Source organism: Asparagus officinalis, chromosome 4 (assembly GCF_001876935.1).
Source record: "Asparagus officinalis chromosome 4, Aspof.V1, whole genome shotgun sequence".
Classification (NCBI taxonomy): domain Eukaryota; kingdom Viridiplantae; phylum Streptophyta; class Magnoliopsida; order Asparagales; family Asparagaceae; genus Asparagus; species Asparagus officinalis.
In genome coordinates this window covers 49,812,769-49,831,666 of record NC_033797.1, presented here as the reverse complement: position 1 = coordinate 49,831,666, position 18,898 = coordinate 49,812,769, and the positions used below count along the sequence as shown (strand labels likewise).

Sequence of the window (18,898 nt, the reverse complement as noted above, 5' to 3'; positions counted from 1 at the left end):
GGCGGCTAGGGTTTCACACCCTTGACCGTGAGATTTCACACCGTTCAACAAATCAGGTAAAACAATTTTAATTTAATTCTTCCATAATTCATTCTGATTACAGCAATCCTTTTAAAAGAAAAAAATTTACAAATTTGTAAATCTCACAGAATCCCTCAAATCTCTCACAGTTACTAAAACTGATTAACTACCAAATCAAAAGTAAATTTTAAAAATTCAAAAATTCAAAATTCAAATTGATTATTACAACTGAAATACTGCTAACTAAAATCAAAACCATAATGTTGAAACACGATGTCTCCTGCGTTGATACACTCGACGAAAATCTCGTGCACGTGTTTGGATGTCCTCATCAGTAGAACTAAGGAGCACAGCAAATTCCTCCACGACAACCAGGGCATCAAAAAGCTACATATCTAATATTCCCATCCAAATCCCTGTCGTTTCGGGTGCATATCTGTACCTAAAACGTGTCGGACAGGGGCACGGGAGGTCCAAGGACGTGTCAGGGTATCATAAGGTAGCAATGAGAAATATCTAGAACTAAGAATAGTATAATTCTCTAGAGAGTTTCATGTATCATGAAAAATATCTATCTTCTAGAGAATTTTTTTGTGCCTATCAGTGTTTTCAAAGGCGCGCACCTCACTGCGCCTCATGCATCTTACGATGCAGGGCGATGGCGAAGCGCCTCACTTCTGATGCAGCAACGCCTTTTGCGCCTCGCGTACATCCTTACTTTGTGTAGGGTGCATGTAGTACATATCCTCATATAGTTTTATTTGTTAACATTTCAATCGAGTCTTTATACTTGATATTCCATATCCCAAAAAGCAAAATAAATCCATTAGGCCTTTTTAGCAGCCTTCAATTGAGGACTATTACTAATCATTTGCTTGGATATTAGTCTTGATTTAACATTTAATTTGAAAATTTATGAATTTTGCTACTATGTTGGGTGTTAGCATTAGAAATTAAGGCATTATATTGTGATTTTGTAGTAAAATATTATTTATCATGACATTGCTCATGTGAATTCTAAAAACATGTTCTTTCGCGCTTGATTATATATTTTAAAAAAATTAAGTGGGCGATGTGCGCCTCGCATCACTCGGGCGAGCGCATTGCGTTGCGCCTTGCGCTGCGCCTTGCGCATAAAGATGCTTTGCGTTCGGCATTGCGCCTCGCGCATTGATAACGCTAGTGCCTATAAATAGGCTTTGGATGTAAGCAATGTAATCAAGCAAGTAAACTTCAACCAATAAGCAATCCAATACAAGTTTCCTATCAGTACTTAGCCTCTTCATCTCTAGCTTGGCATTTTCTATTCTACTTCCTCAATTCTCAATCCTCCAGAACTAAAACAATTACCCACCTAGCTTCCGCAATCCTAACAGATCTAACTAATATTACCATTTGCACGATTAACATATTCCATGATAAACTATATGTAGCCATTTTAATACAAATGAGACATTGTACTATCAATAGGCCAACCACTAAGGTGAATCCGTAACACAAAAAAGTCTCCGTACAATGTGCTGAATTACAGAGTTCAAATGTTTAGTCTAAATGATTCAGTACCTGCACCGCATACTGTTGTATTGCGAGTCAACACAAGCAGCAATACAGAGCCTTATTACCATTTTTGTAAAGCTAAAACCCTAACCAGTAACCACTCCAACCAAGAAGACTTGGATCAAGAAACTTGTTTTCATATGTTCACGTTTTCAGCGACTTTAACAGCATATGGAGACAAGTTGGCTCCCTTCCATTCACCCTAAAAATAGAAGAGAAAATTCTGTCATCGCAATTGTTTAAAAAAATATGGTTTTGCACCAGGCTCTAGTACATTTAGTTTCAAGTACCCTACTATTTTGCAATTTGTTCTATAAATTACTTGCAGATATATATATATACCCTACTATTTTGCAATCTGTTCTATAAATTACTTGCAGATATATATATATATATATATATATATATAATGATATATTATTATATATATATTATAATATATATATTATATTATTTAGATTAATGGGTATTCCTTGTCAGTAGGAGGGATTATCCTTCTTGAAGCATCTTAAAATCCATGGACTACGACATTGATGGATGATCCGCGTCCGTTGACTTGATCTACATATTCTAAAACCGCAACACAACTAGCCCAAGTTTGGGGTGAATCCGTGCGTTTGACCGCCCTCGAGCCATGTGAAAAGTTTCTATTCATTCAAAACCATTAAAATTGATACGAAGTGGTGAAGGGTAAACGACGACGGATTCACGCACAAAGCTGGTAATGTTGGGGTTTTAGGGAATAAGTAGATCAATTCAACGGAGCGATCACTCCATAATTGTCGCTCACTCATGTGATTTTAGAGGCGTAAGAAGAGGAAATCCCTCCATGACAAGGATACCCATTAATCTTCTCTCTCTATATATAGTATTATATATAAATTATATCCTATATATAAATTATATACTTATATACATATACCTCACTATATTATAGTATAATATTATATATATATAGATTCTGTAGGAATACGATCTACAGGCAGGAGAGAGGCGAGAAAGAAAAGTAAAACATCACAAAAGAATCAGATATTTCCGTACATCCATGACAGGGGAGCTGCACCCCCTAACACGCTCTCGCCAACTCACCGCAAGAGTTGAGAGCGGGGGGGGAGGGGGGGGGGGGGGGGAGGGGGGGTAAGCCCTGCACGCCGCAATCGGACACAATCCAACATATTTTCTACTGAGTTGCATGTAAGGCGATTTATAGATCCATGTAACCTTGAATTGAAGCTCCGATGCACAAATGCCTTAAATCATAATACTGACCATCAAATTAAAATGAAAAGGACAAAAAACAAGAAGAGGTGTGTTTGATTGATTTTACCAGAGATCGCCGCCTCTATTGGGGCGGAGCTGCAGTCGGAGTGGGGAGAGGACATCCTCAAAGCGAGCCCTGGGCCGGCGGAGATGTCGTCCTTAGAGGGCGGTGACTGGCGGACGGGCGGGGTCCCTGGTGGTGGAAGGTGATAGAACAGTGGCTGGTCAGGATCTTTCCAATGATGATTTCCTCCTTGATCCCTCGTGCTTTACCAGGATGTGGGATGCCCTAACCTCCGCCATGATAGCTAGCAGTAAAAAAAACAATTAAAGGAAAAAAAAAGGAGTGGAGTTGAGATGAGATGATGAAGAAACGAGCAAATGCGATGTGATTTTGGTCGGTAAAAAGTCGAGGCGGCTGCTTGCTTTTTCTTGGAAAATGAATGTAGGCGTAAGGCTAATGAAGGTGAATTTAATTTGGCCTTACTTGGATATAAAAGGAAAATAAAAAGTTGGGGTTGGTAGTGGTACTTGATGACTCTAATCCATTCATTCATCTAATGTGAATCTGTATTACAAATGATAATTACAAAATGGTTGATGCTTTTCCATTTGTTTAAAACCTAAACACCTCCTTTAGTACATAGGAGTGAGGGGGAATGGAATGCAAATGCTCATTCTTCGCTTTCTATGTATGCGTATCAAACATAAGCATCTTTTTAGAAGCTAGAATGCTCATTCTCAATTCTCATTTATTTCCATTGTCAATAAAAATAGTAGAGAATGGACATTCTCGCTTACTTGGGAATTAAAAATCAAAATAAAATGTAAGTATCCGCTTATTAGTTATCCATTCCAAAAATAAATAAATAAAAATTATTATTCCCACTTCATTCTCTAATCGCACCCAAATGTGAGTATGGAAAAGAACATTTCATTCTCACACTCGTTACATTTCATTTCTCACTCAACTCGAAAGATATGCAACTTCTCCAGGACAGTCACACTTGCTACATGAACCAAAACCAAAACCGGGTCCCTGCTTAAGTTTTCAGTTATTATTGCCCATCAAACACAGAAATAGGAATCCAACCCTAGAAATAGTACTCCAGCTCCATAGTTACCACGACCAGAATGGTACAATTCAAAGAAAGAGCATTTCGTCACTTCATCATATTATTTTCAGCACACACTACTAAATCTCAAACACACAATATATCGATGGAAAAATATATCCCATGATAGATTATCTTCTGTCAGCTCCCACCATATTTCTACGGTTGTAACATGACACTGTTAGATCTAAACCAAAACTTGAGATCTAAAACCATATAGTCATGATTAATTCAAAGAGATTAACAAGAATCATAGATGAGCGGAAGCTTGTACCTGAATCCATAGAAGAAAACTTGATTTGGGTTTTTGATGATCTTCTAACCTTAGGGTTTCTCTAAATCCGAATTTCTCTTTCTAGATGGGGGTGAAGAGAATTAGAGAATGTAACACTAGGTTAGTGACAATAACCCCTTATTTATAGATGTTGTACTTTTGTAATTTAGCCCCTCAATAAATTACAATTACAACCTGGTATCTGCACATATAACCCCATGACTTATTTAAATACCCAAATTAATTGATCACTTTAGTGGGTTATCCTGAAAGATAGCAATACACATTGATTAATCATATGTGCCCACAATTAGATTTATTAGATTAAATCCAACAATCTCCCACTTGGACACCATATGATTCCTTAAATTGTGTATAACCTTATGAGCTCAAAAATTGCTATCACTGAAAAGGTATTTCTGAACAATCTCGTCCATTGACTATATCAATATAGGATCAAAGCGGCCTTCGTCACATTTATCGTGACTCGACCCATCAATGGTCACATATACCAATACAATCAAACGGCATAGATCAATCATGGATGTGCAGCATGAAAATTACATGCAATGTGATCAGTACATGTCTATTTTCAACTGGTCCTCCTTTAGTGAGGTCAAAACCAAACATAATGTAACAGAGTGTCTTAACTGAATACTTTATTCTGATCAGACAATACAACCAAACATAAAGCACCACAATTACAAACTCCCACTAAAACATAATATCCTCAAATAATACCACACCCATATGAGCAGTATGCTCATGAAAGACCTTAGGTGGCAATCCCTTAGTAAGAGGATCAGCTATCATGGAGTTTGTCCCAATGTGCTCTATGGATATCTGTCCACTCTGTACCCTTTCTTTCACAACCAGGAACTTAATGTCAATATGTTTTGACTTAGTTGAGCTCCTGTTGTTATTGGAATACATTACTGCAGATTTATTGTCACAATATAGCCTTAGTGGTCTTTCAACATTTTCCAAAATGCGCAGTCCCGTGACAAAATTTCGCAGCCATATTCCCTGATTGGATGCCTCATAGCAAGCTACAAATTCTGCTGCCATAGTGGAGGAAGCTACTAGTGTTTGTTTGACACTTTTCCATGATATAGCTCCTCCTGCTAACATATAAATGTAGCCTGATGTAGACTTCCTGCTATCTTGGCATCCAGCAAAATCAGAGTCCGAATACCCAATGACCTCTAATTTCTCTGATTTTCTGTATGTGAGCATGTAATCTTTTGTTTTCTGAAGATACCTCATAACCCTTTTGACTGCTATCCAATGATCCATACCAGGGTTGCTTAAGTATCTGCCTAACATCCCAACAATGTACGCAATATCCGGACGCGTACATACCTGAGCATACATTAGACTTCCTACAGCCGAAGCATAAGGAATCTTCTGCATTTCCTGAATTTCAAGGTTACCTTTAGGGCACTGATTGAGACTAAACTTGTCTCCTTTAGCAACAGGGGTGTCACCTGGTCTGCAATCTTGCATGCCAAACCTTTTAAGTACCTTATCGATATAGCTCTTTTGTGATAATCCAAGAATACCCCGAGAGCGATCTCGATGTATCTGGATCCCTAATATAAAAGAGGCGTCCCCAAGATCTTTCATCTCAAAATTCTTTGATAGAAATCTCTTGGTTTCGTGCAACATGCCTATATCATTAGTGGCAAGCAAGATGTCATCGACATACAGAACCAGAAAAATATACTTACTCCCACTGAACTTGTGATATACACAGTCATCAACAATGTTCATCTCAAAACCGAACGAGATAACTATTTGTTGAAACTTATGATACCATTGACGAGGAGCTTGCTTGAGTCCATAGATGGATTTCCTTAATTTGCAAACCATATTCTTTGGGTCTCCTGACACAAAGTTTTCTGGTTGCACCATATAAATCATCTCATCAATGTCTCCATTGAGAAATGCAGTCTTAACATCCATCTGATGTAACTCAAGATCATAATGAGCAACAAGTGCCATGATTATTCTGAAAGAGTCTTTCGATGAAACCGGAGAGAAAGTCTCTGTATAATCAATGCCTTCCTTTTGAGTATAGCCTTTAGCCACAAGACGTGCCTTATACCTCTCCACATTACCGTTTGCATCCCGCTTGGTTTTAAAAATCCATTTACAACCAATTGGTTTTGCACCTTCTGGCAATGGGACAAGTTCCCAAACCTTATTGTCTTGCATAGACTTATACTCTTCATTCATGGCATCAATCCACTGTTGAGAGTTAGAACTTTTCATGGCCTGAGAGAAGTTGATTGGATCATCTTCTAACATTCCACTACTTTCCTCATGTTCTTGGAGAAATACAATATAATCATCCGGAATAGCATTTCTCCTTTCTCTCGTGGATCTCCTTAATGGCACTGGTTCTTGAGGTTGTTGAGTTTGTTCTTCTGGAACAGGGAGTTGTTCAACATTATCATCTTGAGGTTCCGGATTTACTTCTTGAGCAACAACAGGTATAGGAACCTGAATATTGTCAAAAGTAACTGTATGGATTGGATCTGAAGCCAATTCCTCCTCAAAACTAATGTCTCTAACCTTATTTCTCCCCCCAAACTCAACATCCTCAAAGAATGTTGCTGTTCCCGTCTCAAAAATATTCCTTATAGTGGGATCATAAAACTTATAGCCCCTAGAGCGTTCAGAGTATCCAATAAAGTAGCTGCTAACTGTTTTGGAGTCCAATTTCTTTTCATTTGGCCTATAAGGCCTTGCCTCAGCTGGACATCCCCAAATATGTAAATGCTTTAAACTGGGCTTTCGACCAGTCCAAAGCTCATAAGGTGTTTTAGCAACTGCTTTACTTGGTACTCTATTCAGAATGTAAGCTGCTGTCTTAAGTGCTTCTTCCTAGAGAGACTCTGGTAAAGAAGAATGAGCAATCATACTTCTTACCATATCCTTAAGAATCCTGTTTCGTCTTTCAGCTACACCATTCATGCTAGGTGAACCCGGCATAGTATACTGTGGGACGATACCGCATTCCTCTAGGTATCTAGCAAATGGTCCTGGACGTTGTTCACCTGAACCATCATATCTACCGTAGTACTCACCACCACGATCAGATCTGACGGTTTTAATTCTTCTGTTGAGTTGATTCTCAACTTCAGCTTTATAGGCTTTGAACATGTCCAGAGACTCAGATTTTTCATGAATAAGATATAGGTGCCCATAACGTGAGTAATCGTCTATGAATGATATAAAATATTGTTGACCATTCCAGGATTCCGTAGGGAATGGCCCACAAATATCCGTATGTATCAATTCTAAGACATCCGAAGATCTGTTGGCACCTAATCTTTTCACTTTGGTCTGTTTTCCCTTGATACATTCAACACATACGTCGAAGTCCGAAAAATCAAGGGAATCCAAAATGCCATCAGACACAAGACGCTCAATTCTACCTTTTGAGATATGACCTAAGCGCTTATGCCATAATGTCGCCGAATTTTCCTTATTTAATTTACGCTTAGTACCACGTGATTCCACATGCAAGGATTCATTGTAAGAAGCAATTGTATCAAGCAAATATAGGTTGTCATAAATACTCAAGTAACCGGTTCCCACAACATTTGAATTAAAAGATAAACTGAATTGACTGTTTCCAAATGAACAAGAATAACCTGATTTGTCCAATACAGAAACAGAAACCAAATTCCGTCTAAAAGACGGTACTACAAAAGTATCTTTTAAATCCAAATAATAACCAGTTCCTAACAACAACCTAAAGTGCCCAATTGCTTCCACATCTACCGATTGTCCGTCGCCCACAAAGATGTGTCTTTCAACATCACTTGGCTTTCGGTAGCTCATGCAACCCTGCATAGAAACACTTATGTGAGTAGTAGCACCAGAGTCTAACCACCAAGTGTTTCTAGGTACTGAAGCTAAATTAACCTCAGAACAGACCAAAGTAAGGAACATACCCTTATTATCACACCAGGCGTGATATTTTGTACAGTCCTTCTTTACATGTCCAGGCTTCTTACAGAAGAAACAACTCTGATTATCCTTATGTTATTTCTTTTCAACTGAACCCTTAGCAGCTTCCTTATCATTCTTCCTTTTCTTGTCCTTATCCTTAGAGGCATAGGCCAAATGAGCACTTTCTGTCTTATCTTGCTTCAACCTGTCTTCTTCTTGCACACAGTATGAAATGAGCTCATTTAGAGTCAATTTCTCCTTTTGGCAGTTATAACTGACCTTAAACTGATTGAACTGTGCAGGAAGAGACAACAAAACCAGATGCACTAATAACTCGTCACAAAGATCGAGTTTAAGTGCCTTAAGCTTTGAAGCAATATGAGACATTTCCATAATGTACTCCCTGATATTTCCTTTGCCCTTATACTTCATTGAAATCAAGCGAGCTAAAAGCGTGCTTGTTTCTACCTTATCGTTTTTCGCAAAACGCTTCTCAATTTCAGCAAGGAAATCTTTAGCCTTAGTAATCCCTTCGGATTCTATGCCCCTGAAGGCTTCCGGAACGCCGCGCTTAATGATCATAAGACTCATGCGATTTGAACGCTCCCACTTCTCATGCTCCTTCTTTGCATCAGGAGTGCTATCCGCATTGAGAGGTTGGGGTTGTTCAGTTCTTAATGCATAGTCAAGATCCATGCAGCCAAGAACAATTAATATGTTCTCTTTCCAAACCTTGAAGTTTGTCCCATTTAGCATGGGAATTGAGTTGATGTTAGCAGAAATTGTTGCAGCAGATGCATTAGCTGAAATAAAACAAAAAATGCTCACATCAATAACCATAATCAATAAAATTCAAATAATGACAATCCCCATCCAAGATACCGGCACAACATTAATATCAAGTCTTTGGACAGTAATATTAACTTGTAAGTGATACCTTGTTGCAATGATCAAACATTGACAATAACTCATGTCAAATAATGAAACTATCTTTGGATCGATTCATTATTCACATGTAAACCTTATAATTGTCACACGCTTATCATCGCAGATGTGTATACAGTCTAAATAAATATTAACCTTCCTTTGGGCCGATTAAATATTTACACGAAAGCATACACACAAACATCTCACATTCCTCATGAACAATCTACACAAGAGAGGTTACTTTGGCAACTTCTTGTTTCAATTAATCAATTGGAGTGAGAGACAACCTTAATACCTTAGTGTCATAATATTTGAATTAAATAATTGATTAAAAACCAAATTAGATTTAAATTAAAAGGTTTTAATTTAAATCAACTAAATTTCCAAAAAACTTAATTGGGGTCTCACAGCTTAATTAGGGCCCATAACTTAATTGAATAAATTAAGTATACCAAAGTGGACCCATGAAAAGCTGAGGCTTAACCATAGTGAACACGAAGTTCGCTTAACTTCGAACATCCTTTGGGCCGATTAAATATTTACACGAAAGCATACATACAAACATCTCACATTCCTCATGAATAATCTACACAAGAGAGGTTACTTTGGCAACTTCTTGTTTCAATTAATCAATTGGAGTGAGAGACAACCTTAATACCTTAGTGTCATAATATTTGAATTAAATAATTATTAAAAACCAAATTAGATTTAAATTAAAAAGTTTTAATTTAAATCAACTGAATTTCCAAAAAACTTAATTGGGGTCTCACAGCTTAATTAGGGCCTATAACTTAATTGAATAAATTAAGTATACCAAAGTGGACCCATGAAAAAGCCGAGGTTCAACTTGAGAACGAACGCGAGGTTCGTTTGAAAAAATGAACGCGAGGTTCAACTGAAGAACGAACGCGAGGTTCGACTGAAGAACGAACGCGAGGTTCAACTGAAGCATGAACGCGAGGTTCGACTGAAGCACGAACGCGAGGTTCGACTGAAGCTCGAACGCGAGGTTCGCCTTAGAACTGAGCGCGAGGCTCACATTAGAACGAACGCGAAGTTCGTTAAGCGCGAGGCTCACTTGAGAACGAATGCGAAGTTCGTTTGAACGCGAAGTTCGGTTAAAATTGAATGAACGCGAGGTTCGTTTGAAGCTTACCGCTTCGCCAAAATTTGAGGTAACCACCTCCTTAATGTTCGCCACGTTTTCACGCACGAACCCTTAGGGTTTCAAACTGAAACCGCCGCCATTAAATCAAAAACAGATCTAGAATCGAAAAATGAGTTTTCTTGATCCAGATCCAAGAAAAAACCGCCGAAAAATCCAAAAAATTCCAAAAAGTTACTGTTCACCGGCGATTTTTTCAGTTATTGTTCATTCGAAAAATAAACTTTGCTGTTCATCCGAAAAAATTTTGTTACTGTTCACTCAAACAAAAACTTTACTGTTCATCCGAAAATTTTCGTTACTGTTCATCCAAACAAAAAATTTACTGTTCATCCGAAAAACAAAACTGAATCTTTAACCAGAGATTTAAGATAAAAAAACCCAATAAAACTTAAATCCCTAAGAATTAATCAAGGTGGCTCTGATACCACTTGTTAGATCTAAACCAAAACTTGAGATCTAAAACCATATAACCATGATTAATTCAAAGAGATTAACAAGAATCATAGATGAGCGGAAGCTTATACCTGAATCCATAGAAGAAAACTTGATTTGGGTTTTTGATGATCTTCTAACCTTAGGGTTTCTCTAAATCCGAATTTCTCTTTCTAGATGGGGGTGAAGAGAATTAGAGAATGTAACACTAGGTTAGGGACCATAACCTCTTATTTATAGATGTTGTACTTTTGTAATTTAGCCCCTCAATAAATTACAATTACAACCTGGTATCTGCACATATAACCCCATGACTTATTTAAATACCCAATTAACCCAAATTAATTGATCACTTTAGTGGGTTATTCTGAAAGATAGCAGTACACATTGATTAATCATATGTGCCCACAATTAGATTTATTAGATTAAATCCAACAGACACATGAAAACATGGCTCGCATACTATATATATTGTGTCTGAGCTAAAATAGAATCAGAGCACACACGAAAAAGAGGGAAATAAGGAGAACTAGTAAGAGCCATGTACATGCAAAATCCATCAACCAATAGGTTTTTAAGTTTAAATATACAAAATCCTCATGATTGGCGCAACAAAAATCAAGAAGCCTAGTTCACTAAACATATTATCAAAACATTCGGCATTAGCTTTCAAGTCGTGCATTGCTGTTAAGAGATTCGCTTACAAATCTACAGGTCACAAAAGAAGATCAACAATCTAGAGCAATTTATGATTGCTAAGATGTTCACTTGGAACAAAATTACATTTAACTTTGAAGATAAAAGGTGCCAAGTAAATTACAACTTCACCAAGAGAATGCCTTGCGGAATTGCCAACCAGTGCAAAAATTCGAGAAAGGAACAGCATTAGTCTAAGAACTCTGAATGTAAAACCTGCGCATAAAATGTTTACCAGTTAAAAGCCAAAGTACCTGAGTTCATCCTTCAGTACATATATTTCCAACATGGGTTAAAATATTACTTTTGACAGAAATGTTACCAATATATGAAATAAAAGAAAACATGTCAGTCTATAACTACCCAATCCCAAGAAAAAATATTTACTGTTAGACGTTACTTCAGCCGGTAGTGGATCTAGAAAACCTTTCTTAGATAGGTGGATGACAGATATATTTTTACTTAAAAATAGAAATATAATATTATAAAACTATAATAGTTGATGGAACTGCACTCAATACACATTACATGCAAACTATGATGCAGTGATGCTGATAATGTATACCAAATGCATTCCCATCAGGTGCTTGAATTATTGTATCTCTTTAACTATTATAGCCTTGCTAATTATGTTATAATGTCAACATGTTGATATCATAACATGCGGTTTTCTTGTTGTTGTATCAACAACATATATGTATCCTAGATTTTGTTGTTGTTGTTGTTGTCGTTGCACCCATGTATTTGTATTGTGTGATATCTGCATGCTGTGTGCTGTATTAGTGAAACTATGGTTCGAAGTTAATTGGTTTTATATTATATGGTGATACATCTTTTATTTCTTCACCAAATTCATCCTAATACTCTCTAGGATCCACTCTCAGTAGTTAGTACCTTTCAAAGTAGGTAAGTTCTCTGAGAACTTTGCTGATGTGGTCAAGCATCTTAACTCAAAATCTTAGAACCACCAGCCAGATTGCACATTGGACGACATTTCAAAGTTTATCAACTGCAACTCCTGAGCACAAACACCAGCAAGTTTAACAAGAAAAACTTTTAGTTAAAGAAAATCTAAATAGTGACGATAAAATGAGTAAATTTAGCTAAGATTTAAAATCAAAATTAATTCATCAATTGTAATATCAACTACTTGTGTTCCTAAAATTACCATTTATTTATCTTCCCTCTGCTTGTTTCTTATCTCATCCTTCTCTTCTTCTCTTGGTTCCATCCTCTCCATTTAACTGCTTTTTCTTCCCCTATACCTACCATTCTTTTTGTTATATTTACCATTCTATCTGTTATGGCACTAGGCGTAATCTGTCCTCTTTCCACCATTTTCCTGTCTTCATCTTATTATTTCAGGTTTTTTACTCCAATTATATGTCTTCTATGCTATTCTCAATAAAACAGTAAATAATTTAAGTATCAACAAGATTTACAATTTTATCTTTAGTTTTTGAAATGCCTATTTTTAGGTCACATATCAATCAATAAAAAAAATTACAAAACTAGTCATAGTCACATCAGCTTTAAAGTTGTTCAAATTAAAATCACATGAGCCTGACGTGACAATTCGCAAGCAATTGTTCACCGGTGGTGAAGAAATTGGTCTTATTGACTTGATGTTGCAGATTAAATACTTTATTGTTGTTTTAAAAACACTAATCTGATGAAGATAGCCTCATAAAAAAAATACAAATATGGTAATTTACCATAATTTTCTCTTGTGCAAATGAATAAAAGGACAAGCCTTAAAAATATTAACTAAATACCCTCAGTTTTTATTAAAAAAAATAAATACAAACTAAGCTCAAATCTAAAACATAGAGGGTGTTTGGGGCGGCTTATTTTTTTGGTCAAACTAGCTTCTAAGCTAGCTTTTTCATTTCTACATGTTTGGTGAAATATGAAATAAACTAGTTTATAAGTCACATTTTAAAAAGCTAGTATACCCCAGGTTTTGAAAAACAAACTTATAAGCTCATCTAAATAAGCTAGATTTGACCAAACAAATTGCCATAGTACCCAAATAAATTTTATAATACTTTGATCATAAAAGCCAAAAGCCACTAATAGCTAGCATAACTAATAAGCTTAAAAAAAAGCCTCCCCGAACACCGTCGTAGTCTGCTCATGTATGATGCTTGCTTTATATCTCACCATTAAAAGCAAAGACAACATTGCTAACAGTCGCTTGCTCACAGCAAAACATTCCATTGACTTCAAGTGAATCCAATAAATCACAAACTCGCCAGCTAATTTAATGGCTAGCACTGAAAATGGATGCTCAATCTAACAGAAATGAGAAAATCATGTTGTGACTGATGCTTTGAGAAACCAAACCAACGAACGCCGAGAGAAAGACCAAACAAAACACAAACACCAAGGTTTTACGTGGTTCGGCAAATTGCCTACGTCCACGGGGCAAGAAGGGGGTGGGTTTTCACTAATAGAGAAGGAGAGTACAAATTGAGATTACAAATCGCTCAAACGAACCAACTAATCTCACCAACAAATCTCTCAATCTCTCAACCAATAACCCTAACAAATAGCTCAGAAAGATCTCTCTTTTTCTGTGCTCCAAAACCCCAAAACTCTCCTCAGAAAACCCTCAAATCGTATTGGTATTTATACCAAAACAGAAACCCAAACAGACTGCAAATAGGAACCTGAACTTTCCAAAAAACCCATCATAAGTCGACTTATCAGTCTGCATAAGTCGACTTGGCAGAGCGAAAAACAGCAACTGGAGAAGAGATCATAAGTCGACTTATCAGACCTGATAAGTCGACTTGGCAGAGCAAAAAACCAACAATCCAGAGCAGAACGTAAGTCGACTCATGCACCAACATAAGTCGACTTACCATAAGTCGACTTATGCCTGTGCATGAGTCGACTTATGACCAAAAATCTGCTTTTTCCAATTCTTCTCCACAATTCTCCACCTCGGCGAAGTTTTCCCAAAACTGAGCCGACACCAACCAAACAAATGCCTCACATGCTGAGACCCAAATGAGAGTGTGAACACTCACCCCAAATGTCGATGTCGCTCACCAAATCGGCTGCATCAAAATGACTGCCTACGTATCCTTTGCCCAAGGAATCAAGCCTTCACGTAGTTCACCCAAACGGCCTCCAAAGGCCCTCAATCAAATAGAAAAGTCTGCAACTCTTCTCCAATATCACCAAACGATCTGCAACTGATAGTATTCCCAATGACCCCAAATTGAGACAAATCAAACACCTCCACCTGAGGTAAACCAATGGCCATATCCAAACTATATCTACCAGCTGCAACTGAATCCAAAACCAATCCATCATCTGCATCCAAAACCAAATGATCTCCAACCTGTGTCACCTTAGCTGGAATCCCAAATGACGCAGTATGATCTGGAGTATGTGGAGTAATCTCCACCCAACGTGGAGTAGCATCACTCTCCACCTGCTGCGATATCCAAATGACCTGATCAACACTCTCCACCTGCCGAGAGTCAAAAGTGACATACCTGCTCAGAACAAAATCAGAAGCTCCCAAACGATAATCAACTGAGCCTCCGAACCCCAAACGCGCAATCGGATCCAATCTCACATCCACGATGTGACCAAATGCTGGGTATCCAAATATCCGACGCGACCCAAAATCTGAAGCAGCTCCACCAGATCTAATAACTCCTAAAGCAGCAGTCGGCGACCTATGCATAAGATGACCCAAATATGTCGAAGCCCGCACACCAATGCCAATGCTCGACATCAAACGCCGATCCTCCTCCAGAAAGGAACGACCCATCGAAACTGTCATCTCATCTCGTCGCCCCAAAGTCTCCACACCAATGAAGTGTCTCCTATTGCCGTGAGCTCGGCACCAACGCAAGAAAGGACCCCTACCAAAGCTGAAACAATGAGTTACCTTTCTGCCAATACACTTCTTCCAATTGTTGTTGACTTCTAGGACTTTACACCAACGGGAACTGGTCGCGACCCAATAATGCCTAGAACAATCACCAACTGTGGAAACCAAGATACGATTACCTCCCAATGATGCCTCCTTGGAAGGCCCCCAAATGCCTGACTGAACACCTCCAAAAAGACCCCTCGCTCGATGGATAGAAGTGCCAAACTCCACCACGGTCTCGCTCATCCTAATGTGCTCACAGGACTTCAATCTGCAGGTCATAGCACTCCTCAACAACCAATGCACGGTATTACCAATCATATACCCCAGCACCAAACAATGCCACAGTCTAGCCGAATCTGATGAAGTCGTCATTTCCCTATCAATCACCGTGCTTCCGTGCAAATAATACAAATTTCTTCTTCTGACGCCCTTCATCACAATCATGGACCCAAATGTAACCTTCAAGCGTGCATCCGCCAAGGTCACCCTATAGCCAGCTGCCTCCAAAGCTCCAAGTGAAATGATGTTCTTCTTCAACTGAGGAACGAACCTCACTCCAACCAACTCCCGAATCACCCCGTCACTCATCCTGATCCGAACAGTACCAATACCACCAATAGAGCATTTGTGATCATTCCCCATGAGCACGAAATCCCCTCTTTCCAACTCCTGAAAGCTGGAGAACCAATCCCTCCTAGGGCAAATGTGGTATGTAGCACCCGAATCCAATATCCACTCTGTAGAGTAGGCAACACAAACTGACGGCAGTGCAGATAACGAGTAGCCCGAAGAATCCGAATCTGAATCGTTGCCACTAGCCTTGACAACATTCGCCTCTGAAGCTTGAATAGCTTTTCCCTTATTCTTCCCGGCTCGATCAACTAACTTTGGGCAATCGGCTTTCCAATGTCCATCTTCTTTGCAAAAGGCACATTGATTCTTACGAACTCCAAGATGTGCCCCTCTAGACTGCGACCTCCCACTACGGTTTGGACCCTTTGCTCTTGCGACCAACGCCCCCGCTACCGGCTCAAACGAAGTCTCCTTATCCTTCTTTCGAAGCTGATAATTCACAAGTGCAGCGGTGACCTCACTATACGAAAGAGATGCCTTCCCATTAATAAGAGTAAGAACGAAGGTCTCATATTCCTCGTCAGGCAAGGAACTCAATAGCAACAACGCCTTGTCCTCATCTTCAATCTTAACATCCACATTCGCCAAATCCGCAAGAAGCTTCGTGTAGTGGTTCATGTGATCACCAATGGAGGTTCCTTTCTTCAACTGGAAGCGGTAAAGCCTCCTCTTCAAATGCAAGCGATTCTCCACACTCTTGGTCAAATACTTGCTCTCAAGGATCTCCCAAATCTTCTTTGCAGAAGTCTCATTGATCACATCATACTTTAGATCTTGAGTGAGACAAGACCTAATCACACCACACGCCGTTCGATTCATCTTTTTCCAAACCTTCTCATCAATGTTGTCCGGTTTCCCGTCCAACTCCAACGTATCTTCCAAATTTTGCGCGTTGAGCGCATCCATGACTTCGCATCGCCAAAGTCCAAAATTGTTTGTGCCATTGAACTTTTCCACATCAATCTTCATTGAGTGGATATTCAAGCTTTGGACGGTCTTCACGCCGGAAGTACTGCCCACAACTCCTTCTTTCTCGGCCATAATCCTCAAGGCACCACCAAACCAATGCGGAAACAAACGAGAAATAGATCCAAACTGAAAAAGACGAGATTTTTACAAAAAAAGATCCCACCTTTATCACCAAACGAAGCCCTAGATGAACTTCCAAAGCGATCTACTCCTCCAAATAGCCCAAGCGTTGCCCGTGCTCTGATACCACTTGTTGTGACTGATGCTTTGAGAAACCAAACCAACGAACGCCGAGAGAAAGACCAAACAAAACACAAACACCAAGGTTTTACGTGGTTCGGCAAATTGCCTACGTCCACGGGGCAAGAAGGGGGTGGGTTTTCACTAATAGAGAAGGAGAGTACAAATTGAGATTACAAATCGCTCAAACGAACCAACTAATCTCACCAACAAATCTCTCAATCTCTCAACCAATAACCCTACCAAATAGCTCAGAAAGATCTCTCTTTTTCTGTGCTCCAAAACCCCAAAACTCTCCTCAGAAAACCCTCAAATCGTATTGGTATTTATACCAAAACAGAAACCCAAACAGACTGCAAATAGGAACCTGAACTTTCCAAAAAACCCGTCATAAGTCGACTTATCAGTCTGCATAAGTCGACTTGGCAGAGCGAAAAACAGCAACTGGAGAAGAGATCATAAGTCGACTTATCAGACCTGATAAGTCGACTTGGCAGAGCAAAAAACCAACAATCCAGAGCAGAACGTAAGTCGACTCATGCACCAACATAAGTCGACTTACCATAAGTCGACTTATGCCTGTGCATGAGTCGACTTATGACCAAAAATCTGCTTTTTCCAATTCTTCTCCACAAATCAATCATGTCCACCATTAACATAAGACAAATAGATTTCCCAGTGAGATTCTCTTATGCTTATTCCATTAACAGAAAACTACTTCAAAAGAACAAAACAAGTGAATTACATACCTCTGATAGTTGAACTTATATATTATGTAATCCGTTCTCACCTATAAAGCAAGCGAGTTTTCGATCTTCTTCCAAGCATCCACAGCCTCACCTGTAACCACCAAATTCATTTTCTCAATGATATCCTTCGCCTCCTCAACCTTTTCATTCTTCGCCAATCCCTCAACCAATCCCTTCACAATCTCAAAAGGTGGTACAAACTTCCTAACCAACGACTCCTTACAAATCTCCAGCCCCAAACCAAACTCTCCTTTCTCCACCAGACTCCTTGTCAGCAACAGGTAAGACCGCGAATTTGGTGAAAACCCCTCTTTCCCATTTGCCCTCTTCATAACCTTCATCCTCTTAAACACTCTAACCGCCGACTCCAGATCCCCCTCCTTGCAAAACCCATCAATCAGCTCATTAAAGCTCCACAAATTCGGAACCAACCCTTTCGACTCCATGACATCCAAAATCTCCTCACCCTTGAAACTCTGAGACTTGCCACAAAACATGGCGATCCTACAATTATAAGTGAACACATTGGGCTCCAACCCTCTTTTCTCAATCTCACCGAGAATCCCAGCGAACCCATCTCCATCTCCACTCTTCATGTACCCATACAAGACCGCATTGTAGCAAATGATGTCAGGAGCCAACCCTTTCGATTCGACCATTTCATCGAGCACCTTGCGGACAGTCTCTGTGTCCTCTTTAAAGCACAAGGCCTTAAGATAAAGGCTGTAAGCGACGAGGCCGGGCTCAATTCCGGTGGACTTGGGCAGGGTTTCGAACTTCTCGATGGCGAGGTCGTATTTCCTGTCGTTGAGGAGGGCGGTGAGGAGGGCGCAGAAGGAGAGCTGGGTGGGGTTGGGGATCTGGTGGAAGAGGCGGACGGCGTCGTCGAGGAGGCCGGAGGAGGCGTAGTGGAAGAGGATCCGGGTGAAGAAGCCCTCGGATTTGGGGGACTTGGGGTCGGAGATCTGGGACAGGAGGACGCGCCGGATGAGATCG

At 39.3% G+C, this 18,898-nt stretch overlaps 1 protein-coding gene across 1 annotated transcript; it reads right to left on the bottom strand.

Annotated features, from left to right (window-relative positions):
* LOC109838671 (pentatricopeptide repeat-containing protein At1g61870, mitochondrial-like) lies at positions 11,349–18,897 on the bottom strand (the record flags this gene model as incomplete). The annotated part of the gene is made up of 3 exons (XM_020407095.1): positions 11,349–11,629; positions 12,308–12,431; positions 17,903–18,897. A coding segment is annotated over one exon (954 nt), but the record flags the coding sequence as incomplete, so codon positions are not given.